This window comes from Xyrauchen texanus, chromosome 40 (assembly GCF_025860055.1).
Source record: "Xyrauchen texanus isolate HMW12.3.18 chromosome 40, RBS_HiC_50CHRs, whole genome shotgun sequence".
NCBI lineage: Eukaryota > Metazoa > Chordata > Actinopteri > Cypriniformes > Catostomidae > Xyrauchen > Xyrauchen texanus.
The window spans coordinates 8649334-8676035 of NC_068315.1; the positions used below are offsets into that span (position 1 = coordinate 8649334).

Consider the following 26702-nt stretch of genomic DNA (forward strand, 5'->3'; position numbering starts at 1 on the left):
GGCAAATTATAATTTTTGTGTGTAATTTGAGCCAGTTAGGTGACGTAAAGTGAATCCGCATCAGCCATTTACATACAGCACTCCATGATCGCTTTTATTACTACTACACTACTAAAGCTAGGAAAAAGCTTTAAACGGCTTTAAACAACCGACTTCAGGATTACGGCTCATCTGAGCTGAGAGGCACAACAGACTGATTAATTATACAATGGGTGCTGTTTAAAATGGCGGAGGACAGGTTTCTTTAGTAATCGACTCTTGCAAAATAGGGAGAAATATTCCCGCTTGGATGCTATTTTTCCACTGAGAAAGCTGATCTTCAGAAAGCTGACAGCATCTCTGCTTGGGAGTGGCAACAGGTGATCATACACACTCCATCACTGTCTCTCTCTCTCTCTCTCTCTCACTCACACACACACATCCATCCTCGTTTATTCAATAACTTGTTTTAAAAAGCGCAAGCACTGATACTATTTCTGAAGTGACATTTTTGAATTACTAACTGAGGCTTGGATGTATCATTTGTTTTGAACCAGCAACAGCAGATTCTGATCCGTTGTGTAAGAATGTAGTGCCATGCACAAATGCGTTTTTATGACCATACTCAGTTTTTCCTAATTTTTTTCAAATTACTTGTTCATCAAAATGTTGTATGTAAGCAATATCACACCCACAATCGTGCTATATGGCCCTAAATCAGCACGTCTGTGACTAAGTAATACACTATACTGTATGTATGAAAATGACATTTTCATGACATTTTAACTATTTGAATGTACATTTACAAATTAATTGTAACTGTAATAATGTTTGTTTGTATTATTCACGAAATGTATTCTTAATTATTACCCATATTTCCTGTTTAGCAGAACGACATGTTTGTTTTGCATTTTAGTATTTCTGTATTACTGATACCAGGACAATGAATGTAAGGGTTCACCATGGGGGTGGCACCCTATCACCATGGAAATGATTGTCTGACAGTTACTAGGTTCCTCTGTGATTGGCTGCTAGAGTTGTATCTCACCATGTATCTTCAGGGAGACCTGGGCACACACACCTGCCATTTTTTCATTATTTCAGTTTTAAAGGTGTGAGTTTGTTCATTGGACAAGTTGTGACCCAACACTGTACCAAAACTGTTTATCATACAAAAGTAAACATACATTTCCTGGACATAAGCTGTAAATAGGATAATTGTATGGGTAATTTGTTTTATATTGTATTGTTTTGTTCATGGTTTTTAAAGACGAGGGAAGTTCACACAACCTGTCAATGTTGGCATCTGCCTAATTTCTAGCAAGTTTGATTAAATTTGTGCTTATTACAGTACAGTCCTATTGAACGCACAGCTACTGACATCAGCAAAACATTGATAAGCCTGTTTATTTTGCTATCATAACAATGCAAAATTATATGGTTAGGTGCATTTTATTATTTGCATTTAGCATAGTTTTTTCCCTTTCACCTGTGACCTTTTCAGAATAGACCATTACCATTTTGGTGCTGCAATCTGTGAGTTGAGAACCACCAGTTTTAAAGACACTGTAAATTATTATTTATTATTCCCTTTTCTCGCCTGTATCACTACCACACTGCAGCTCTCGTGCTCTTAGAAAAAAAAAATGCACATTTAAAACAGCACTCTTTCTTGCCCCCAAATATTTCCCTGAACATTACAGTATTTACCTGATCACTTTCATTACTTTGCCTGCTGCTTCCTTTAGATCAGAATGTCTGAGAGGAATCAGGACTTGCCCCACTAGATGGCGCTTTTCCTGACAATCCACAGTTTACATTTACATTTATGCATTTGGCTGACGCTTTTATCCAAAGCGACTTCCAGAGCCCTTATTACAGGGACAATCCCCCCGGAGCAACCTGGAGTTAAGTGCCTTGCTCAAGGACACAATGGTGGTGGCTGTGGGGATCGAACCAGCGACCTTCTGATTAACAGTTTAGTGCTTTAGACCACTACACCACCACCACTCCATGCTCATGTTCAAAGAGCACTGGTCCACACAGCCATCACACCTGTACACAGACATAGCACTTACTGTAGGTTACAATGCATATTTCACTTTGACCCAGAAACACATTCTGAGTTTTATCCACCATAGTAAGAACGAAAGTCTAAGCTTATTAGTGATTTGATTATTATGTTTCGACTCCAAACCATTGTCAAGATAAAATCATTAAATGCATAATGCTTAAGTACTTTAAAAAAAGTGTCTGTGGAACAAAGTGACTCAAAATGATGGAGAAGGTCACATATTCCTAATGTTTATGTCTTGAAGCTATACTTCCAAATCAGTGTGCATTTTAACATTTATCCTGGCTGAATGCCTTCACCCATAAACCTGCATTGACAGTGCATTACTGTAACACACACATTTATTTGTATTAATTTATTATTATTACAAATTAAGGGTCAAGTCAAAATAATTTTCTGTTGCACACATCAAGTTGACAAAAACATTTTCTCTCTATAGCTGGGGTGGGGAACACTTGGCCTCAAGGCCCACGTTACAATTTGAGACATTTTTGAAAAGCAAAAAAAATGGCCTTGATTCCATTAACCTTTAAAAAAATACAAATAAAATAATGATTAAAATTATTTAAAATAATTGCAATGCAAAATACTGTATAATATATACAGTATATATATATATATATATATATATATATATATATATATATATATATATATATATATATTTTTTTTTTTTTTTATTTTGTTATTTTTTTATTTCTTAATGTAAAGGAATGCATACCTTAATTTCAACCCACAATCAGAAATTGAAAGCAATTGTATGGCCCGCAAATAAAATCGACGTAAAATCTTGTGACACAAAAACAAAACTGTGATTATTATGTTTGGACCCACTGATGTTATTACTTCCCAAAATTTTAACTTAGGCCAACTCGCTTCTCACGCTAAACCGTGAGTGAAGAATCTGGGCTTCATATTTGACAGCTGGGCCATAAATTTGACAAACAGATAAACTCAGTTGTTAAATCAAGTATTTTCATTTAAGCCAAATTAAAGACCTTTCTTTCCTTCAAAAACTTTGAAACAGGGATCCACACTTTTTACTCATCACACTTTGACTATTGTAATTCCCTCTATTTTGGAATGAACTCATCATCCCTGGTCCATCTACAAATGGTCCATAGACACCTGAAGGGCATAAGCAAGCATGAACACATTACACCAATCCTAGCCTTACTTCATTTGTTGCCGGTCCTCTTCAGAGATGATTTTAAAAACCTTTTTTTCTTTTTTGGTCTTCAAATCACTGAATAATTCAGCACAACCTTTCCCAACTACTTTGTACTCACAACCCCTCTAGATCTTTTGATCGGGTGCTCAAAGATTGCTCATTGTCCCTAGATATAAACTGAAGCAAAATATGTGATCATGCTTTTGCCTAGCTGGTCCCAAGCTCTGGAACTGTCTACCTCTACAATATAAACTGCTCCAAAACGACCTGTTTTTAAATTTTTGCTAAAAACTCATATTTTCTCATTGGCTTTTAATCTTTCCAGTGTTTATATTATTGTACTATTGTCTTATTTTTGTTTAAAATTTTTGTTCTCTCTAAAAAAGTTTTTGTTGAACAGCACATTGGTCAGCTGTTGTGTATTATAAATACATTTGACATTGACATTGTATAGTACCTTTATCTGCTTTTTGGGCCTTCACATTTCTGGCCACCATTCACTTGCATTTTATGGACCTATACGGAGCTGAAATATTCTTCTAAATATCTTTTTTGGTTTGAAACAAGTTTTTGAAAAATTAATCAGCGAAGAAATCATTAAACGAGTTCAAAGACCTTGAATCTCAATGGAATGAGAAAGTCTTCGATGTAGTAACCACATACAGAGAAAACATCTTAGATTACTGATGGTTATCAGAATAAAAACGCTCTAGACTATGTCCTTTAACGGACAGCATAAGGGCAGAAATTCATTCTCTTCCTGAAACACAAAGCTGTCATTGAACTTTGGCTGACAACCTTTTCGCCTTATCTTGGCCTGACAATGTCATCGTTCATACAGACAGAATTCAGGCCACTACTGTAAGCTGTTGTATGAACAGAACATTTCAAAACTCACACCTGTAAGTAAATATAGTTGTCAATCCCAAAAATGTTTAGTTTCACTTTCACATCTGAAATTGAAAGTGGAGATTTAGAGTAAAAAAGGAATTAAATATTGTTCTCTTTCTCACCCACACCTATTATATTGCTTCTGAAGATTTGGAAACACTGGAGTCATATGGATTTCTTTTATGTTTCCTTTATGAGATTTTTGAAGCTACAACCTCCATTGTATGGACCCACAGACCATAGATATTATTCTTCCAATCTTCGTTTTTGTTCTGCTGAAGAAAGGAAGTCGTACACATCTGGGAAGTTATATGGGTGAGTAAATGATTAAATAAAATGTCATTTTTGGGTGAACTGCCTCTTTAAAGGCATCGCACGTGAATACCTCATGAAGTTGGTTGAAAGAATGCCCAGAGTCTGTAGAGTTGTTATCTAAGCAAAGGACAGCTACTTTGAAAAATCTAAAATACTCTGATCTCATGAGAATTGCGTGACTATACCATTTTTATTTTATAGCCATTTTTGCTAAATTACATTAAATGGTTCATTACATGTCCCACTACATTTCCGAGATAAAATGTTAACTGTGTGACGCTAAAAGCGAGTTTAATGTGCACCCTTACAGAAGAGGTTTTTAAGATTGATTCTCTATTGAGTTTTAAATCAACAAAGCCTCCCTATCGATAGTGACATTAAATCAAAAGTGGCATCTTGTGTGTTTTTCTGGACTTGTTCCCAGTTCCAGTTAAGCTACAGCGCAACTTGATCTTGCTTATATAAGCTTGTAAATGTTGTTGATTATGTAATGCAAACCTAAAAATGTATAGCCATACAAGTCATGTGCGATAGTAAAGGTGTTTTGATGTCCATCCATCCATCCATCGCTCAACCGCTTATCCTGTGTACAGGGTCGCGGGGGGCTGGAGCCTATCCCAGCTAACATCGGGCGAAAGGCGGGGGACACCCTGGACAGGTCGCCAGTCCATCGCAGGGCCACACATAGACAGACATACACTCACACTCACCTCCACAGTGTTTTGATGTCATGAGATAGTATTATGTGAGAACTGAAGCAAAAAATAAGTGTTTATAAACTGATAATCTGCCGTTTTACTCGTGATTTGTGTTAAAGTGAATGAATGTGATTGTTATTGTAGCGCCTCTAGTGTTCATTTCATCAGAAAACTGCCACGATTCTAAAATGTGGAAATCAGTAATAATAAAGAATGTGTCTGTGTGTCCAGACTTTTGAATGGTAGTTTATATTGTTAATCAAAAAGGGCTTAGGGAAGGGGGAACTTAAACAGTATGGTTCACTGTTGATTCATGTAATGATCCTCACATTGGAGATCAAGCTCTGTGACGTCTGGAGTACTGGAGTGGTGCAGTGTGGGATTGTGGGGTTGGCTGGTATCAGTTCCCGGTATTGCATTCGGGCTTGTCTCTTTCTCCACAGCAGATAGACTGATAGGCCAACCAGCAAAAGGAGGAGAAATACTGCAGACAGTCCACAAGCCTGAGCTACAAGTGAATCTATTCCTCTCTGAACAGGCCACACAACTTCTTGTTCAATCACTTGTCATAACAAGACTGGACTACTGTAATGCTCTCATTGCAAGCCTTACTGCATGCGCAATTAGGCTCCTGCAAATGATCCAGACTGCAGCAGCACAGTGTTGGTGAAATGACCTTCCAACTCCATCCGTGAAGCAGACTCACTCTCTGTCTTCAAATTTTTTTTTCATGAGCATAAATGGATGTTTGGATAAAAGCGTCTGCCAAATGAATAAGTGTAAATGTAAATCTAATGGCATAGACACAAAATAAGCTAAGCTGAAAGTCATCAATATATCTGGAATGTTTTCCCCACCCCTCTAACTCTCTCATTCTGTGTTTTAAACAAGACAGGACATTTCTTTGCATTAACTGAACCTACTTGGTTCCACCGTTAGACAGACTCTGTCCCTCATGATTTTTAAATAGAAGTGTCAAGTGTCTTGTGTCAACAGACTTTAGTAGAGACCTGCATGCCAGAGGTGGGGCAAATTGTGTTGCCACTGCTCAAGAAACACTGCATTTTTCGTTCTTTAAGGCCAACACATCGCACACTTTCTCATTTAATGTGAAGCTACTTTAGGCAGATGGAACGATCCTGAGGCATGTGAGCCAGAACTTTGAAACAGGTATTGTAATTCATTTATTACAGCTTATATTTTCAGGTAAAATCTGTTAAAAAAAAAAAACTCTTAAAAATGAAACATAATATACTCAAGACTATTACTACAGAGTAAAGCTTGATACTATCTTTTACACTTAAGAAGTGTTTTAAATCCTTGTTTAAATGCCTTAAACACAGCACAAGAAAGTGCCACACATGTGCATTTGACTCAGTGGGTAATTACTGATGGAGCACAGATCTGTTAAGCTAAAAGGGAGAACTTCATATACAGTAGCCCTAAAAGTATTTAGACACTTTAGCCACACTTAAAAACAAATGAACAAAACCTAAAACCAAGCTTAGCTCAAAATGTCATGCTAAAATTCTGACAAGTTTGATAGGTTCCAAAATATAAAACAATTGATATATTATTCACAATTAAGGCAAAACATATTAGGGTACTTTTCTAGTTGTCAAACATTTGTGGGACATCCATGCCCATAGTTAATGTGAAGCACATCTGTGGTTACTCTGCCAGGACACCTGTTTGAACTTGAGTGGCTCTGACTTCATACTTCCACAAAAGCATTGCAGGTGGACTTGTTGGTTAAAACGTCATTGCAAACGGTTTAGCACCATATTTAGTTCTATGAAGCAAATAAATTAATATAGTCTAAGTTTGACCAAAGGCTTTTTAGAGCCACTGCACATGCATGTAAATATCTTTAACAACATGCTTTTACACTTGGGGCCATTGGTCAATAACTGGTCAATAGCACATGAAGTTTATAAGTGTACAGGGGGCCAACCATCTGCTATGGAGTGTTTAATGGTATATCACATCAGCATGGACAGTCATGCATGTCAGGATGGCAGGAGACACTCATATCAGGTAAAGAAAGCTTTAAAGTTAGTGGCATTTCATAGAATTGCCATTGTCTTGTGTCTAACATACATTGATAATGTGTCTTACAAAACATACTGTATTATGTCACATTTGATAAATGGACTTTGAACAAACATTTGCAGCCAAGTAAAACAAACAAACTTAATGTCATCTGTTTGACTTAAGGTCCACTATCACATAATATTACATTTGTGTATAATAGAATAGGATGCACAGTAGTTAGATCAGGTTCATAAAACAATATTGTTTTACTCACAGCCATAGATGGCCAAAGTCCAATGCTTATCTGGAGAATGTCTCTCTCTCTTTCTCTTGTATAGTCAGTGTGACTCATCAGTCACTGGATTCCCATTCCCATAACCGATATGCCCAGAGGCCATCAAATTGGCGCTCTCCCTGATGTCCCATTGAGAGTGGCTGTTGCTTTGGTGTAGGCAGTCTGGTCACACTAAAGCTGGTCACTTCAGTAGCCGTGAGGCTTCCCAGGTTAGTTTAACAACACCATGCACTTGACCAAGCAGGGGACCGATATCTGCTCAGCCAGTTGCAGTGTTCATTTCCAAACAAACATGAAACCAAGTTTGGGTATGCGGTTAGCAGGCAAACTCTGAAGGCAATTAGCAAGCTAAATTAACTTTCAATAAAAAAGAAATTGTGGCCAGCTGTTGAAAGATGATTTAGTCCTATACAGTAATTTATTTACAAATCTACCTGCATTCTATGCCTCAAATTGATGTAGGCCTAATTCTAGCCAGCAAAAATCTATTATACAGTATATTGTATTAATAAAAACATAATAATAATAATAATATAATACAATACAAATATTTCACTTTAGTAAGTTGGCTCAGATAGATACCTCTTATCAATAATAATAATAATAATAATAAACCCATCTATAATTTCCATAATGTACATGTTTTATTTAACACGTAGATGTTTCTGATTGTAAATTATTTGGTCACAAAATGGATCAGTCTATGGTTAATAACTGTAAATTGAACAGTGTTGTAGTGACCACAACATCCTAGTTTAGTTAAAGGGCAGCATTCACAAAGAGTTAATGAATAACTCTTGGACAACAGGGGAAGTTTATCAAGGCTGCAATCAGGCAACATGTCTGCTGTTCCCACAATACCTTTAAATGCAGTAAACATTCAGGGAGTTTCAATACAATAGATTGCAATATAGAAATCTGATTACTTTTGTTCAACTGTCTGTTCAGTAATCAGTTTCATTTCAGTAATTATTTGATTACTTTTATTCTATTTTAGTATCTGCTCCCTGTGGTTTTAGTATATACTACACATATCATCTATACTTAATGTTTTATTTGAATTCTTTGCATTCATATACAAAACAAACTTAAAAGTCTAGTTTACTCAAAAATGAAAATTCTGTGTTTATTTACTCACACTAATGTTGTTTCAAACCTGTATAATTTCCTTTCTTCTGTGTAAACATAAAAGGAGATACTACTACTTTTATTGATATTCTTCATTATTGACAGTAAATGGTGACTAGGTACGGAGCAGCATGAACATTTTGCTAGATAAATCATTTTATGTTCTACGCAATAATATTTTTACATTTGCATTTGAGGGTAAATACATTTAAGCAGAATTTTAATTTTTTTTTGGGTGAACTATCCTTTTAAAAGTTCCCATGGCATACTTTCAGTACTTACAAGTATATGCACAGAAACTGATAAATGTAGTGTTTTCCTGCCAAATATAATGAGAGGTTGGATTTGTTGGACACATCTGATTTAAAGTAACGACAAACAGACAGTGTCGGTTTTTATACCAACAAATTCTCTCTGTAAAAAAAAAACATTCTGATTTGTTCGTGGATAAATTACAAATGCAAACAATTTAGATGCATGCAATGTAACATCAGCATACTAGTCTAAATACACTCACTGAGAATTTAATTAGGAACACTGCTACATGCTAATACTGCATGGGGCTCCCTTTGCTCTCAAAACAGCCTCGATTCTTCATGGTATGGATTCTACAAGGTGTTGGAAACAGTCCTTTGAGATTTTGGTCTATGTTGACATGATTGCATCACACACTTTCTGCAGATTTGTCAGCTGCACATTTATGCTGCTAATTTCCCATTCTACACATCCCAAAGGTGTTCAATTGGAATCAGATCCGGTGACTAGAAAGGCCACTGAAGAACAGTGAACTCATTGTCATGCTAGGAAACCAGTTTGAGATTACTTTTGTTTTGAGACATGGTGTATTATCATGCTGGAAGTAGCAATTAGAAGATGGGTAAATTGTGGCCATATAGGGTTGCACGTGGCCCAATGTGTGCCTGTTATTATCCACATCATTACACCACCACAACCAGCCTGGACTGTTGGCACAAGGCAGGTTGGTTCCATGGATGCTGTTGGCACCAAATTCTGAGCCTACCATCTGTGTGCCAAAGCAGAGATTGAGATTCATTAGACCAGGTTACATTTTTCCAGTCTTCAACTGTCCAGTTTTGGTGAGGCTGTTCCCACTGAAACCTCAGCTTTCTCTTCTTGGCTGACAGAAGTGGAACCTGAAGTGGTCTTCTGCTGTTGTAGCCCATCCGCCTGAAGGTTAGATATGTTGTGCATTCTGAGATGCTATTCTCCTCACTACGTTTGTACAGTACAGAGGGGTTATCTGAGTTACTATAGCCTTTCTGTCAGCTCGAACCAGTCTGGCCACTCTCCATTGACCACTCTCATCGACAAGGATTCTGTCCTCAGAACTGCTGCTCACTGGATGTTTTTTTGTTTTTGGCTCCATTCTGAGTCTCTAGAGACTGTTGCACATGTAAATCCCAGGACATCAGCAGTTAATACATATATTCAAACCAGCCCTGACTGGCATCAATAATCATGCCATGATTGTTGATGTGAACATTATCTGAAGCTTCTGATCTTCATGATTTTTTGCATTGCACTGCTCCCACACAATTGGCTGATTAGATAAGTAGGTGTACAGGTCTTCCTCATAAAGTGCTCAGTGAGTGCTCAGTTTATATAGAAAACAGCATGACAGTTTTTCCTTTGTTTAACCTTTATACCTAAAGCATAATAAATATGGGTGAACTTTGAGTTTGCAATGACAAGCTCATGTATGGACTAATATTGGAAAGCTGATTCATGCAATCAGGGACATACATAATAATGGTTTCCTGTCATCCACAAGCTCTTCTTTCAAAGAGGCTGTTTTCATTGTTCCCATGACAACTTAAAAAAAAGACATGATGAAAATTCATCGGGTCCCATTGAGCATGGCTGTTTCTATAGCAACGGGGATAGAGACTGTTTGAGATTGAATGAGTAAGAGGGGCTGTGCATGTGTGAGAATGAACATGTGTGTGTGTGTGTGTATGTGTGTGTGTAAGATAGAGAGAGAGAGAGAGAGAGAGATTGTTGGTACTTATTGTGTTGAATTGGAAGGCTGTCTTATTTCCTTCTCTGGTTTCCTTTTTCTGACACCTGTTTCTCCTATAACACCCCCCTCCTCCAACTCAGAACTCTTTGCCTTCCCACCTTTTGCACCTCCTTCCACTGTGGATTTCCCTCCCTTAGACGAGCCTGTGGTGTGCAATCAGATGACAGCGTTTGATAATCCGACAATGTACCCACTCTATCCTGTTTACTAAGACCTATAGCTTGCGCGAGCAAGCTATAGGAAGAGAGGAGAGACGTGAACGAGGTGGGAGTTTGCTGGGAAGAGGGGAAGGAGACGAGAGGAGGAAGTGGGAGGTATGTCTCTCTCTGTGTGTGTGTGTGTGTGTGTGTGTGTGTGTGTGTGTGTGTGTGTGTGTGTGTGTGTTTGTGTTTGTGTGTGTGTGTGTGTCTGGAGGGTGGGAAGGAAGAGGGCGGTTGTTGACTTACCTGTGACATGAGGGAAATCGCAGCTGTGTCTTTATAAAACAAGTGGTGCGTCATGTGCCGGCAGAATTGAGTGTTATAGTGAGGCTTTGAAAAGGGTTGTGAAAAAAAGGAAAGACATGAGGGTGACACAAGGCCTTGATTGGACCATGTACTGTATGTTTGCTAACAAGACCTAAAGGTGAGATTTCTTTCTTCATTTCTTAGTTTTACAGGTCCATTGGAGTGTGTACAGTGTAAACACAATGTGCAAGTGTATCTCAGCTTGGAGCTATAGCGCAGGTGTTTTGTTGTCTGGGTGGGTGGGGGTTAGCCTGTGGTTTGAGGAATGTGGTGGTAGAGGAGGGTTAACCATCAACACTTTGCCTGTTATTTTTAGATGCAGAAGAAAGATAAGTATCATATTTTCCCATGATCACTGTGGACAGATAACAACTGTCATCATGTCTAATGCAAGAGTTTTGGTCATTTTGTAAAGAATCATTCCATGGTCTCCACTGACAACTTAGAATATTATTTTGAGAAGTAGCTTCATAAATGTGCAACATTTTAAAAGTAATTAAATGTTAGATCAAGTTATCACAAAATTAGCTGTAGACATTGCATGCGATGACCTCATAGATCTAGAAAATGTTGCCGTGCATAGTTACAAACAGAAGAGAAAATACAATCAATATAGCTTTTTCCAGTTGGCCTTAAGCCCCTTCATATCGGACACATAAAGAGGAGTAAAAGTAATTTCAATACAAATAGGAAAAGTGTGTAGAAAACTGCAGCGCTATTCAGCAGCTTCGTTCGACCACTTAATCTCCAGCATCACCACAAAATAAATTATATTTTACACTTATAAAATTAGTCAAATAAAAAGTTGTGAGCTTGCAAACTTAATTGGATGTTGTGACATTATAAACAGCGTGTGGCATGAAATAACGCTAAAACAACACATTGTTTAATCGCATTATGTTCGCTGGCTGCACTCGACAACAAAGTGTGACTCCTGTATTCCGATTCACAAACAAATGACCTGGTTATTTTTTATGATTGCTTCAAATGATTCGCCATATCACAAGTTATTCGATTGAATCATTCTTCACTGATAAACTCACTGCTTGATTCTTTCACTGAGTTAATTCACTGAATCACTTCAGAGCGGTTGCTGAATTCACATCTGATTCACTAAACCGTCTTTGCTTTCAGTCATGTTCGTCATAACTTGAAATGAAGCATGAACTGTTTTGTTTTCGAGAAACTTAAATCAGCCATTACACTTGTACGCTTTTTTTAATAAACTATTTAATGATTGTAATACATAATAAAAAGTTATAGAAATGTAAAATTTAAACATTAAAATGAAAATAGTTATATAGACTAGCCAAATTGTTTTATATAAACAATTTGGCCGGTATAAGATGCCGCATTTCGACATTCAAGCTAAAATTTGTTTAAGAGCCCTGTGCTATATATTTAAGTTTGTTGTTTCGCTGGCGTTTATGAGGTGGGGGCTGAATTTTGGTTCTGGCACAAACAGGCTTTAGGCCCACTTAAGTTAGGTTTATATATGATTCAACAAGTAATTGCAAAAGGACATTACCAGATGGTGGTCGTCTAATGGCTAATTAGTTATATAAATGGATCCGGGCTGATAACACAAAGGCTGCAGGTTCATTTATAACTAAGGTGACCCAGGGACAAAAGAGTGGGCATTTAAAACCTCTAGTTGCTTTAAAGCTTTCTTTAAAACAGCGACAGCTGAAAGACAAGCAACAAGTAAATGCTGTTAAAAGTTATGCTAGCTTTGTGTTGTACAGTATTAATGTGTGCTTAGAATAGACAGCACAGTTAAGAGCTGAGAGTTCATTAGGGTGAGTCTGTAGTAGTTTTGTGTAAGAAGTATGTGTGTGCTGACAGTAGGGAGAGACACACCAGCTGTAGTCCCAAAAGTGTCTTCCCAAAGATCTGTTGGAGTGGATGAAGTGTAATGTAAATATGAATGGGCCTGTCACTCATTAATTCACTAGAATGAATCAATCAAAATTTCCTTTAAAGAAGTTACAATTAAAAATCTCATATCAGTGCTTTAAATAAGGAAACATGCTTGTTATAGGACGGTTTTTATTATGCATCTACTATCCTTGGGTGGCCATCTGTGTTAGGACCCCATATGGATTAATGTGCTCCTAAGAAAAGCTGGGACACCCGTGTTGTAGCTAATGATCTTAAGACTAAGGTTGGGCTTAGTGTTCTGTAATCTGGTCAATCACTCCCACAAGGAGAAAAACTTAGACAGCTTCTTCTCCAGTTGACTTTAATCTATGTGCAGCAAGAGATCTATGAAAACTCTAATTATAAGAATTGTAAATGGAAATACAATTAACATTGTCTGAAGAAAATGTGACTGGTGCTTGCCAGTGTACAAGTTGCTGCCACTATTGGTACTGTGTGTTGGTAATGAAGTTGTTAATTTGGTAAGTAACCATTACTTATTCACTGATTCGTGTCAAATATCCCAACCCCAACTTTCTTTTAATTTCTTTTTTCAAGAAAAATACAAGAGATAATTTGGGTCCCTCATTCACTTTAATTCTGGATTTTTTTTACTGTTTTGTCTTTAGCCACACTGTATTTTACCTTTAGGGGTACAACAGCTTGCTCCTGGGGCAGTAGCCTCAAAGCTACACCAACTGTGCTTTCATTACACCTTAAGGTACTATTATGTACCCTTTAAAGACAAAAAAAATGTACAAATTCCAACTGACATGAAAATTCTCTTATGATTTACTCCCCCTCTTTGCATCCCAGATGTGTATGACTTTCTTTCTTCTGCATAACACAAATTAATATTTTAGAAGAATATTTCAGCTATGTAGGTCCATACATTGCAAGTGAATGAGTGTCAAAACTCCAGTGGTTAAATCCACGTGTTCAGACATAATATGATAGGTGTGAGTGAGAAACAGATCAATATATAATATTTTTTTTTTATCATAAAGCCTCCACCCTGCCCAGTAGGTGGCAATATGCACGAACAATGTGAATCACCAAAAACAGAAGAAGGAGAAAGTTAAAGTGAAGGAAAAGGGACTTAAATATTGTTTATTATTATTGTTTATTAGTATAGTTTCTCGCCTACACCAATCACATTGTTTCATAAGATATTCATTTAACCACCAGAGTCAATCTGGAGTGCTTTTATGTTGCCCTTATGTGGATTTTAAAGCTTCCAAATATTGGCACCTATTCACTTGCTTTGTATGGACCTACAGAGCTGAGATAGTCTTCTAAAAACCTTTGTTTGTTTTCAGCAGATGAAAGAAAGTCATACACATCTGGGATGGCATGAGGATGAGTAAATGATGAGAGTATTTTCATTTTTGGATGAACAAAACCTTTTATGTTAATTGTATACTTTTTATAATTATTTTACCTTTTTTTAACTTTTCTTTTGCAGATATTTCACTATGGAGGAAGGACAACAGCAGACATCTGAGATCTACTTCCCAAGCATCAGTCTTGGATCTGCTGACAGTGAAAGAGTGGAAGAAGATGAACTACCAATAATATCTTTATCCAAAAGCGCCACAGACATGATGAGTGGACCTCCTCAACGCATGGAGCTGACATGGTACTGTGAGAATTTGCGCAAGAGTGCCAGCAGTGCAGCATGCACTCAAAGGCCTGTCAGTCTGGGTGGACCAGCTACTGTTGTCCCTGTTAACTTGTGTGACCATGAACAGGGGAGTATGTGTAGTGGAAACAGTACCCCTGAGACTGTAATCTGGCATGGAGTAACTGCAAGACCATGGAGCGTCATGGAGGACACACCCAGAAGGACTCCAACGCAGGATCTGCTTCTGGGACAAAATCAGGCCCCTGGTGGGGTGAAGTGTGTGCCACACTCACCATCCACAAATAGGGATCTATTGAGAAAGGATCTGGTAAACAGGGAGGGAAATTGTCGGTGTTGCAGATATGTGGCGAACCCGACGGGATGCAGTTGTTGCAGAATGACTTGTAGAATGAATTCTTCTGCTCTGAGCAATAGCTTCACACAACAGGCGAATACAGAGGACCACATTCAGAGTAACTGTGAAAGCCATAATTTCACTGCATGCCACAGGTCTACCTATGTGGGTCATATGATGAACAATTCCTGCTTGCGAAATGCTTGCACTGGTGTTCCCTGCACTGGACATTTGATATCACAGCCAGTTTGTGCGGGAAGTCCCTGTGCAGGTCAGCGGTCTATCCTCCATTCAGGCTTGCTCGGTTTTCCGCCTCTTGTGTCCTCGGTAAGCGAGACCAGACTTGACAGCCGGAGTTCAGGCCACTGTTGTGGATCTGAATTAAGGGGACAGAACTCTTCCTGCCTTAGACTAGACCGGACAGGCCAGACTAGACTTAACAGGACAATAAAAGATGCCACTACCATGACATCTGACCATGAGCTCAGAGATGTTGGTGTGCAGACCATATCCTCTGATTCCCTTGTTTCTCCTCAATTCCATGTGTTTCCAGAAATGAATTTAAGAGCAAATCCTACCTCGGACACATCTTTGTCCACAGAGCGCATGTGTTGTAAGACCCCCATGAAACAGGTGGAATGGGATGCTGAAGGAATGACCTGGGAGGTATATGGTGCAGCTCTGGATCCCGAAGAGCTCGGCCTGGCAATTCAGAAGCATCTAGAACTTCAGATCAAAGAGACAGCAGCTGCTGCAGCTGCTCAAAAGGAAGACTCAACGGAGACTGTCAGCGCCTTGGCACTGGAGCCCAGGCAACGGAAAAAGAGTGAAGGCATTATAAGGTCACTGCGCAGTTCTGCATGTTGCTCCAACCCCAATACTGTAGGGGACTGAAGGGGGGTGTTGTTTGGACCAACATTGCAAACCAATGTGGCATAAAGATACCATTCATAATTTAAAGATAGTGGTGTGTTTCCACTACTGTACCTTCAAACATGGCCTTGTTCCTGTTTTGACTTCCAAAGTACCTTTAAGGTCCCCCTTTTTTGTCCAAAATACCAGCATGATAATTTTGGTGAGCAGTCTGTATTTGCCTTTTTGGAAACAGTAATTATAAGCTCCTACTTGTTGGATTTAGACAAAGAAAGCAAACAGCAGATGATTGAACATTACCTAGGGGTACCCTAAATTTACTGTAACCCTTGCACACTCTTTAGGGCTACCTTGAGCAACTAGGGTAAACTAGGTCAACTAGAGCAACTAGGGCCAACTCATATTATCCCATATTAGCCAGGGCATCCCATATTTTGGGCTAAATTAAGATGCCCGTACACCTATTGTCCCGTATTTTAGAGGGTGGCCAAATATCCCATATTAAAGCTGTTGTGTCCCGTCTTGAAGCAGTCAAAATGCTCAAGTGTCCCGTTATCGCATGATGAAAAGTTGGCAACCCTAGCATTATCTTAAGACCGACTGGTTTAAATTAGCTCAGTACATACAAACTCTTCACAATTTCTGTGTTTTCTGGTCTCACGGATGTGGTGTTAAGGTCCTTTTAGACAATGACAATCCATTAGTACTACCAGTATATTGCTTTCACTTTTTTTAAGTCTATTTGTTGTTGCTGATGTCTGAACTGAATGTTTCATAAGCTGCTCTCATTATCATAAGATGCCCCCTGCAAATGCTTATTGGTTCAGCTACAAGTTGGCCAGGTGGGTTAAAGTGAGCTCAAGGCCAGAATCCATTCAGAGTTAAAAATATGAATGCTCATGAGGTCTGTGGGCATGCAAAGCTGTTTTCTTATCAGACTTACTGATGATAAGCAAATATACACTCAAGATCAGTGTTCCTGTATTTCTGTAGTACATTATAAGCTAAATCTGAGCCCCAGTTCTGTTCTTAAGCTCAGAGATGATCGCAATCATTTGAAAAAAGTAGTAATAATAAATTAAAGAAAGAAAACTCACAGACATTTTAATTTCGGTGCCAAATTCTTACTAAAAATATTACATCTGATTTAAAATGAAAGATTTTGCTCTTTGTAAAAAAGCACAACCCATGGATTAAATATCTGCAGACACAATATTTTGTGGCATTAGTAAAAGAATTCAAGTGACACATTTTCAGATCAAAGATTAAAACCACAAACAAAACAAAAAAATATAGTTGGGCCAGACCTCAAATACCTCCCTTTAGTATCATTACAACGTTGTAAAGTTTCTAAAGATAAAATGCTTCATAAATATCACATTCTGTGTAAGATTTAAACTATGTTTATATACTGTATATCATGATCACATATATATGCTATATCACAACAATCATATACAGAATCAGAATCAATTGCAATTAATGCAATCTCTGTCAATCATGTTCATAATATACTCTTTTAAAGAGCATGAAAAGTCTCTTTAAAAAGACATATTGTTGGTAAGTAAATGTGTTTCCAGAATTTCTGACCAAATCAACAGTATGTGCTGCACACACTGCTTTTGTTGTTCTTTGCCAATGCATATTTAGTTTCTTTTTCGACCAGAGCATTGTGATTCAACAATTTAGATATTACTGGATCAACACCTTGCAGTACGATGCAGCTTTTGTACGCTTTCTACAGCAAAAACTATACTAACATTGAATGTCTTGAAATGTATCAGCAGCAACAATAAAGCGTTTGTTAAACAATGTTCTGTGCCTGGTCCTCAAAACACAATATAGTAACCCACTATTGATGCTGTGTTTATGATATAGCCATTAAAGGGAAGTTCTCATTGGGCATAAAAACATGTCAAAAGGTCCTGCTAAACTTGGTGAACTGTGTTCCAGTAGATTGCCCTGGACATTTCTACGGCCCTTTTATTCTAAGTTTAAGCATTTGGATGAGCAGGCACATTCCCTGGTATTGAATATTCTGAGTTCCTCGTGTTTTTTTTTGTTTTTTTTCTCTCTCTCTTTTCTGTGCCACATTTTAGAGTTTGTAAGGATATGTTAGGAACAGGTCAAGGTGCTGAAAGTAACAAAAATCCATTCAGCCAGAATTATCACTCTGGAGGGTCTGAAATATAGTACAGTCCTTGCATGTTTTCACACATACAGTAGATGGAAATTCTAGCTGATCACTGTGAATTCAGCAATAGTGAGTTTAAACTTTTGCGGCTAAATTTGTCTGTGCTTACACAAATTCAAATCCCTGACCCCCCCACCCTCCAGCGGCCAAAGCTGGAAGTGTTGTTGAACGTATGGGCACATGTGAACTCCAGTTTCTGTGTGAAATGTCCACAGGGTGCTGCCAAAAGCTAGTTGCATTTTCAGTTGTATATAATGTAATTCAGTCAACAGGAATGCCTGTTTTATCAACTCTAGCTCCTAACCTAATTTTATATTGAGAGAAAATACAACCTTCAAATTATGCTCATCATTTTTATGTGAATAACAATAAATAACTTCCTGGGGCCAGTTGTTCAAAAACTTTAGCTTGGATCATAATTATCTAGATTTGGAAATCCCATGTTTTGCTCTCCAAGATCAGGTAATCCATTTTACATTTGTGTTGGTTTTTCAAAACAACATTGGATTGGATCACACTAATACAGATACAAAGTGTTCAAGATGACCAAATCCAGATTACCAATGCTCTAAATGGGACTACATATCACAATGTAGGCTACTATGTAAAGAACAACAGTTAGAATAGCCAGCATGTGGTTGAAGTTTTTTTTTTCAAGAGACAGAAAATGGCACAATAACACAATACAAATATCCTCTTCCATTTTCAATTTCATTTAAACAGTCAGACCCTCATCTGACCCACAACAAATAAATAAAACAAACAAATATACTGTGCATTATTTACAAATACATTGTGGATATTTTGAGCACCTGATTTAAATCATAAAAAGACTAAATGTCCCTATTTTTGATATCATATATGATGCCTCTGGCATTCTCTCTGAATGAGGCACTGACTGGACATTCAATAAAGGATGCAATTGTTAGAAACTTCTTTTGACTGGTTGATCTCTGATGATTGATTGTAATTATTGTACTGTGATAAAGGTCAGTTAAAATGTAATATTTTTCTTTGCTATTGACATCTGTTTGGGGGATTATTTATAGGGACAGAATATTTTATTCTTTTTCACGTTACTGAAAGGTGTTAATTGGTAGCCCAGTGTGTACTTTATACTTTACTTGTATACTTTATCACTATAAGGGTTAAACTAATCAAGAGCAAAATAAAAAATCTACATGTTTGTATATATTACATGATACAAATGATGTATTTTAGACCAATATTAAAGTTTTATTACATTATTGTTGTTGAAATCCACCCTTCTGCTGGGACCAGTATAATCCAGATTTTTTTGGATCAAAAGTATCCCAATCTTACTAAAACATTTTGAACAACACAAACTGATGATTTGATCCAGATCAAAACCAAGATTGGATTTTGTGATCTAATCTGATTTCAGAATCCTTTTTTTCTTTTGAACAACCCATTTTCAATATTTGATCCAATCTGATCCATAATCAGATCTGATTACTTTTGAACAACTGGCCCCAGGGTCTCATGGAACCAGAATCCATTTTTCTGAGGCTGTTTACACAACACACTATCACTAGCACTATGGGGACATGTAGGGAAATGTTTTCATGCTTGAATTGATACAGGTGGGCCAACACCAGTCTCTCAAATGACTCCAGTCATGAAGTAATTTGAGAGACTGGTGTTGGCCCACCTTAAGGACATCACTGGACCCTTTCTAGATCCCCTTCAATTTGCTAATCAATCAAACAGGTCTGTGGATGATGCAGTCAACATGGGATTGCATCATATCCTGCAACATCTGGACCAGGGACATATGCAAGGATTCTTTTTGTGGACATCAGTTCTGCTTTCAACACCATCATCCCAGCTCTCCTATGGAATAAATTAACCCAGCTCTCTGTTCCTACGTCTATCTGTAAGTGGATCACCAGCTTTCTGATGAACAGACAGCAGCTAGTGAGACTGGGGAAATTATCTTCCAGCACATGTACGATAAGCTCTGGTGCACCTCAGGGATGTGTGCTCTCCCCACTACTCTTCTCCCTGTATACCAACGACTGCATCGCCAAGGACCCCTCTGTCAAGCTCCTGAAGTTTGCAGACAACACTAATGTCAGAGGCCTCATCTGGGATGACAATGAGTCTGTATACAGAAGGGAGGTTGAACAGCTGGCTCACTGGTGCAGTCATAACAACCTGGAGATTAACACGCTCAAAACATTGGAGATGATTGTGGACTTTAGGAGGAACACCCCAACATTGACCCCACTCACCATTCTAAACAGCACTGTGGCAACAGTGGAGTCATTCAGTTTTCCTGGGTACTACCATCTCACAGGACCTGAAGTGGGAGACCCACACTGACTCCAGGCCCAACAGAGGTTGTACTTCCTTCGTCAGCTGAGGAAGTTCAACCTGCCACAGGAGCTGCTGATACAGTTCTACTCAGCAGTCATTGAGTCTGTCCTGCATTTCAATGTCTGATTTTGTTCAGCTATGTAATCGGACATCAGAGGACTGCAAAGGACAGTTTGGAATTATCGGTTGCCCCTTGCCCTCCCTTTAAGAACTGTACACTTCCACAGTGAAGAAAATGGCTGGTAAAATCACTCTGGACCCCACTCACCCAGCCCACTTCCTTTTTGAACTGTTGCCTTCTGTCTGACACTACAGAGCACTGAGCACCATAAACATAAGGCACAAGAATAATTTTTTTTCCTCAGGCTATCCATCTTATGAACAGATAAATCTATACTATAATTATGTGCACTACACGGCCTAGTCAATTCTATTATTTAACATATCCTACCTCTTCTGCATTACATTCCCTTGCACTGTAGATAACAGATTTGTATTTGTACATACTATATGTATATTGTCATATTGTGAATTTCTATATGCACTTATATTTCTATTCAATCTTTATTTTTATAATTTTTTTTATTATCTTTGTCTTGTTGTTGTATTGTTTGTGCACTGGAAGCTTCTGTTACCAAGAACAAATCCTTGTATGTGGAAGCATACTTGGCAATAATGCTCATTCTGATCAAGTCATATTGGATAAATGCTTCAGGTAAATCATTAGAAATAGGTTCAGCTAAACTTTATACAAGTTTCAGTCATGATCATGTTAATTATTTTTAGTTTTACACAGTAAATGGGCCCCTGCAGGCTTTTGAAAGGCAGCAGAAGGTCATTTTTAGGTCTCCCATCATCCAAATAGTTGTCAACATGGCGTGACTGTAAGGAGACTACTGGCAATCCATTCTGGGCGAGTTGTTTTGCACAGTGGCAATGGACGAAAGTGCTGATGGTACTCCCATGATCCCCTTCGGCCAGCTTGTTCTGAAAACCCTCAGCTACCCCACCAGAACAATCCAGGACTAGGAGAGGTATTGTCAAAGTGCTTTGTCCCAGTGACAGGGGTGTGGAGTGGACAAAGGACAGCCCCTGTACTAGGCAAGGTATAAATGGGTTATCTCCAGGGCGCAACAAACAGTTTACTGTAGATCATGGCATTACGGAGCCCGTTTTTTTCACTGCTGCTAATGCTGCTGGGTCTGGCTCTGGACAGAGCCTCCACCTATGCATTCAACCCCAGTCATCTTCAACAGCACAAAGTCCTCCATCTCGGTGAGAAACCAAACGAAATCCAGCTGACCACTAACATTTCTGTCTCAAATATTTGTGTTTCTCAAAGGTTCCACTGCTGAAAATATTTGCTGTTCTTAGCTGGTCTGCCAGCCTGATCTGGTTTGTTTTCAAGTGGTTTGCCTAACTTAAACCAGCTAAGACCAGCAAACCATTTTAGACTGGTTTAAACTGGCTTTTCCATCCAAAAATATATGTGATTTCTTTCTTTTACCTTTTTGCTCTACTGGGATAAGACCTTTCATTTGCTGCCTCGCAAATTCAATGGACCTTGTCTATATGGAAAAAAAAAAGTGAACAGTATTGCATGGACAGAGTGATTTGTATTGAATTAAATTACTTCACAGATTTTTACTTAATTGTCCTTCTGTTCCCAGACTGGCCAAAGGACTGTGGCCTTGCTCATTTTAAACCAAATACAGTGGAGCGTATTGTGTCAGGAAACGAGGCAAAACCACATTCCTGGCCATGGCAGGTCTCACTGCAGGTAAATTACGCTTAAAATGTTCAACAAATAAACTTGACTAAGTCAGTGATCTTTATTTGAGGTCTGATTGTCGTAGGTTCGTCCCAGAGGCAGTAAACATTACGTTCACGTGTGTGGAGGAACTCTGATCCACAAAAACTGGGTTCTTACTGCTGCACACTGCTTCCAAAAGTAAGACATGATCCTTAAATATATATATATATATATATATATATATATATATATATATAATAAGAGAACGTTAACACATAATGAGTCAAGCAATATTTTAAGTTGCAATGAAAGACCTTTTAACAAGAAAAAATTATAAGTGTACCACCAGTGAGGAAAGTAAATATAACTACCAGTAGCCTACATAGATATGTTTGAATTAGATGGTCAACACAGTATTTAATAAATGCCAATTAGTGTAATAATAATTAGCAGATTACAGTGTCTAAGTCCCTCTCTCTTAGTTTTGATTATTTTATTTTTTGCTCAGAGGCAAAGCAGAGGATGCTAGCAGCTGGCGCATTGTTTTGGGTAAGCATCAGCTGAAAAGAGCGGAGTCAGCTGAGCGTTATTTTCCCGTGAAGAGGATCTACAGGCACGAGCGCTTCCGTTATCCAGCCCACAGTGAGCTGGACTATGACATTGCATTGGTCAAAGCTGGAACAGATATCCAGACCAGTAATTTCATCCGATACGCCTGCCTGCCGCGCAAGCAGACCAACCTTAAACCAGGGCACTATTGCTGGGTGACTGGCTGGGGAGACACACGAGGTACCATACAGAAATGCACCAAAAGCCTCTGTGCTTAATGTCAGATTCAGAATTAGCACATTTTGTTCATACAATCATACTTATTAGAGCACAGATCTATAACAGTCAATCAGAACATCAAACAAGAGATGTGTTTTACAAGTTCCAACTGGTAGCGCATGGCATTAGCAACACCAAGGTCATGGGTTCAATTCCCAGGAACACACAATGATGACATGTATATCTTTAATGCACTGTAAATCACTTTGGATAAATACATCTACAAAATGTGTGAATGTTAATGTCTCCCAAGACATGGGGAAGTGTTTTAAAACTAGCTTAGTCTATATTGTGTTTTACACTACAGTCAAGCTACTCTTTTTAAAAAAGTAGTTAGCTACACTTCAAGTTGCTAACAAAAAAATTATTTTTTTTTAAATATATAACAATCAGATGATTTTTTTCATTGAATTAGCCACATCCCCTCATTCCAAACCCCGCAGATGGTCAGAATAAGTGTAAAAAATTATCATGTTTTACAAATATATGACTGTTTTTGTGCAAAAAAAACGTACAAATTGTATTAGTGAACCTTAAGGAACATATTAAAATAATAACTATTTCATTTACATGAACCTTCCAAACGAACCGACTCACTGAAATGAATTGGAGTTCCCAACGCAAAATATTGTGAATCGTTTTATTTTAACCAATTCAGTTACATGAACTTTCCGGAAGAACTGGATCACTAAAATGAGTTGGATTTCCAGTGTTTCAGTTTGCATTACAATGTGACAAATGTAGTGTTTTCTATTGCTACAACGATACTTGTGGGAAAATGTAGGTTGTTACTGGAAAAGCTACACAGCTGTGAAAATAGCTGAGCTACTGTCACGCTACTGAAAATTGTAGTTAAGTTGGTAGAACTGCTACTTTTACACTGATCTCAGATAGTCTAGTTAGGTCTTGAAATAAATTAGCTAGAGCATCTATGAAATCATTGGCTCAAAGATAGTGTGTGTACAGTAAATAACTGGTATGTAAATGTATAACTGGTTTATTTTAATCGCCTGAAGCAAAAACTAAAATATTTAGAATTTAAGAATCTTTAGTTGGCATTGTAAAGTTTACAAAGTGAGCTGATCCACTGATCCAGGGCTCGTGTTTGACATCTTTTCTTCTGTAAATTTTAGGTGGAAAAGAAAACGTGTCACTTGCCGAGGCACTGAACCAAGCTCGGCTCCCAGTCATTGACTACAAGACCTGCCGTCAGAAGAAGTTCTGGGGTGACCGTGTGAGAGACTCCATGATCTGCGCCGGTTTCCGTGACACAGAAGGTACCCCAGCTGCCTGTCAGGTAAGAATAGCTTTACGAGAAAATAGAGAGAAGAACTCTATCTTCAAACCCATTTTTAACTCATCTTCTACCTTCTGTTTGAATCTTATTCCTCTAGGGTGATTCTGGTGGCCCTCTGCTTTGTCAGGTGGAGCATGACCACTGGGAAGTTCATGGCATTGTGAGCTTTGGTCCCATTGGATGCACAGTGGAGAACAAGCCCAGTGTTTTCACCCGCACTGCAGCCTACATCCCATGGATAGAGGCCACTCGCATCAGAGACTTCTTCCTGCACTGATTTCCCATCTTTAAGAATTCTTTGCCCACATCTGCGGGCACAGGAAGCATCTTGATAACAGCTTTAGCTCCATGTCCCAGTCTGGGTCTGGCCTTTGGACTTGGTCAACCAGTTGTGGTCCACGTATTGAGAGCTGGTGTACAGCATAGCCACCAGCCACCAAAGTTAGGGTAGTTTGCACTGCTTTGAGGGTCGTTTCCCAACATGCATGTGAGATTCTTCAGGGCTTCGCTGTTGTTCATAACTGTAAAGTTTTAAAACTGCTTTTAGCTAGCCAAGCAACATTTTCTGTAAAACTAGATCTGCAAGAGTCCTGGCTATTGTACATTAAACTGATGACGCTCATTTGGGCTCATTTTCTGTAAGGACTGGCATACTTTCGCCTTCTCTCTTGGGCAGTCCAGTGTACAGTCCTTAAGGTGCTTTGATGGTCAGTTTCAAGTATTGAGAGAAATATCTCGTCCCTTTGATGCAATGGTTTTAATGGTTTTCACTGAACAGAGAGCAAGTAATTTCCACACAAAATGGAAATTCTATTCTTAACACTGTGTTTATAAGCTAATGCAAGGTATTTCCCAAGAGTATGTCCCTAAAAATGACTAAGTTCCAAACATGCAAATTTTGTCATCATTCACTCATCCTCATGTTATTCTAAACCTGTATGACTTTCTGTCATCCTTGAAATACAAGATATGTTATACAGGATAACAGCCTCAGTCACCATTCACTTACATTGCATCTTTTGAGTGAGTTAATGATGACAGAATTTTCATTTTTGAGTGAACAAACCCCTTAATAATTGAACGAGTTGAGGAAAAAGGGCTTTAATTAGTTATATAATTTAATATATGCATGCATATAAATATTTAAACTACAGAGAGAGTATCTGGGGTAGTGGTGTAATACTGCTTGGATCATAATAAATATGAATATACATTTTACTATTATTTAATAGAATAAATAACTCTAAAGTCTTAAAATGCTTTCACTCAAAATATTATGTGGAGGGGATATCAAATATAACTAAAGTAGCTGAATGAATGACATTTATTCTGCAGTAATATGGTAATTATCACTCATCTGTACTCTGTACATTGACTGTCTAACCTGCTTATAAATAAACCATTTGTAAACAATGCCTGTCAATTCATTTTTATATGTCAACAATACAGTTAAGAACTTAATTTGCAAAATTTTGTTTTTTCTGTCAAATGCCTGAAATGAAGCTCATAGGACAACATATGTGGCATAATGTTGTTGATTAACACAAACAAATTTTCAAATCGTCCTTCGTGTTTAAAAAAAGAATCGAAAGTCGTGGTAAGTTACAGTAAGGCAATTACAATAGAAGTAAATTGGGCCAGTTCTTAAGCATTGAAATCATAGGTGTATTACGGGCCGGGCCAATGGGGCCAGTGCCCAGGTGCCCAAGGTCTGGTAGCCCATCAACTTTAACACAAAACACAAAAACCCAATAGGGTATTTTCCCCCTTGTATGAAAAGTCTGTGGCTCATTGCCATTTACTGCATTTCTACCCAATATTACAAAAATAACTGTGCTTAGGTGGTTGGGAATAAGAAGATTATTAATTTTGTGTGGCACAAAAATACTAAACTAGAAACAAAGTTTGTCGAGACAGACTATAATGTTAATCTATTTATGTTAAACATTGTGTGAAAGTTAAAATTCGTTTTAAATGCTTGAAGTTAGAAGAGAGTTAGAAGTTAGACAGAACTGCCTGAATTTTTGGCCAAGTTTCACCAAACCCACATGTACAAGCTGTGTCTATTTGTTAAATCCTTTATATTAAAAGTGTTTCATGAAGTTAAAATATGTCAATATGTATTACTGCACCTTTAAACATATGCATGTTTACACATAACACATTTTATTACATTTTTGTTTGTTGTATGCATAATTTGTAGTATTTACATTGACTTTACATTACGTATAACAAACATTAAAATGGCTCTTTAAGAACAGTGGCTGTTCAGCAAACGTGTTTCAGTTGATCAATTTGTTTACCATTACCGTAAATAACAGAACGGGTATAAAAAGAGACTTAAATCGATGAAAATTGATTTCATGGATGGATCTCAACTTTGAAA

At 37.9% G+C, this 26702-nt stretch overlaps 2 protein-coding genes across 5 annotated transcripts; both read left to right on the forward strand.

The window, feature by feature from the left end:
- The first annotated feature begins 6177 nt into the window (after positions 1 to 6177).
- LOC127633457 (GRIN2-like protein) lies at positions 6178 to 17678 on the forward strand. Of its 4 annotated transcripts, XM_052112575.1 has the most exons (3): positions 6179 to 6298; positions 7501 to 7666; positions 14518 to 17678. In XM_052112575.1, the coding sequence occupies exon 3, from the start codon at positions 14528 to 14530 to the stop codon at positions 15923 to 15925; it is 1398 nt and encodes a 465-aa protein (XP_051968535.1). In that variant the 5' UTR covers positions 6179 to 6298; positions 7501 to 7666; positions 14518 to 14527; the 3' UTR covers positions 15926 to 17678. The 4 variants fall into 4 exon arrangements, with proteins under 4 accessions (XP_051968537.1, XP_051968535.1, XP_051968536.1 ...); XM_052112577.1 differs by lacking the exon at positions 7501 to 7666 and having other exon boundaries at positions 6178 to 6298; XM_052112576.1 differs by lacking the exons at positions 6179 to 6298; positions 7501 to 7666 and adding an exon at positions 10798 to 10940.
- Positions 17679 to 21554: 3876 nt separating this feature from the next.
- Positions 21555 to 25742, forward strand: LOC127633462 (elastase-1-like). Its single transcript, XM_052112585.1, has 6 exons — positions 21555 to 21713; positions 22109 to 22218; positions 22295 to 22389; positions 22700 to 22980; positions 24153 to 24316; positions 24414 to 25742. Exons 1-6 carry the CDS (start codon positions 21593 to 21595, stop codon positions 24591 to 24593), a joined length of 951 nt encoding a protein of 316 aa, XP_051968545.1. The 5' UTR covers positions 21555 to 21592; the 3' UTR covers positions 24594 to 25742.
- The last annotated feature ends 960 nt before the right edge of the window (positions 25743 to 26702 follow it).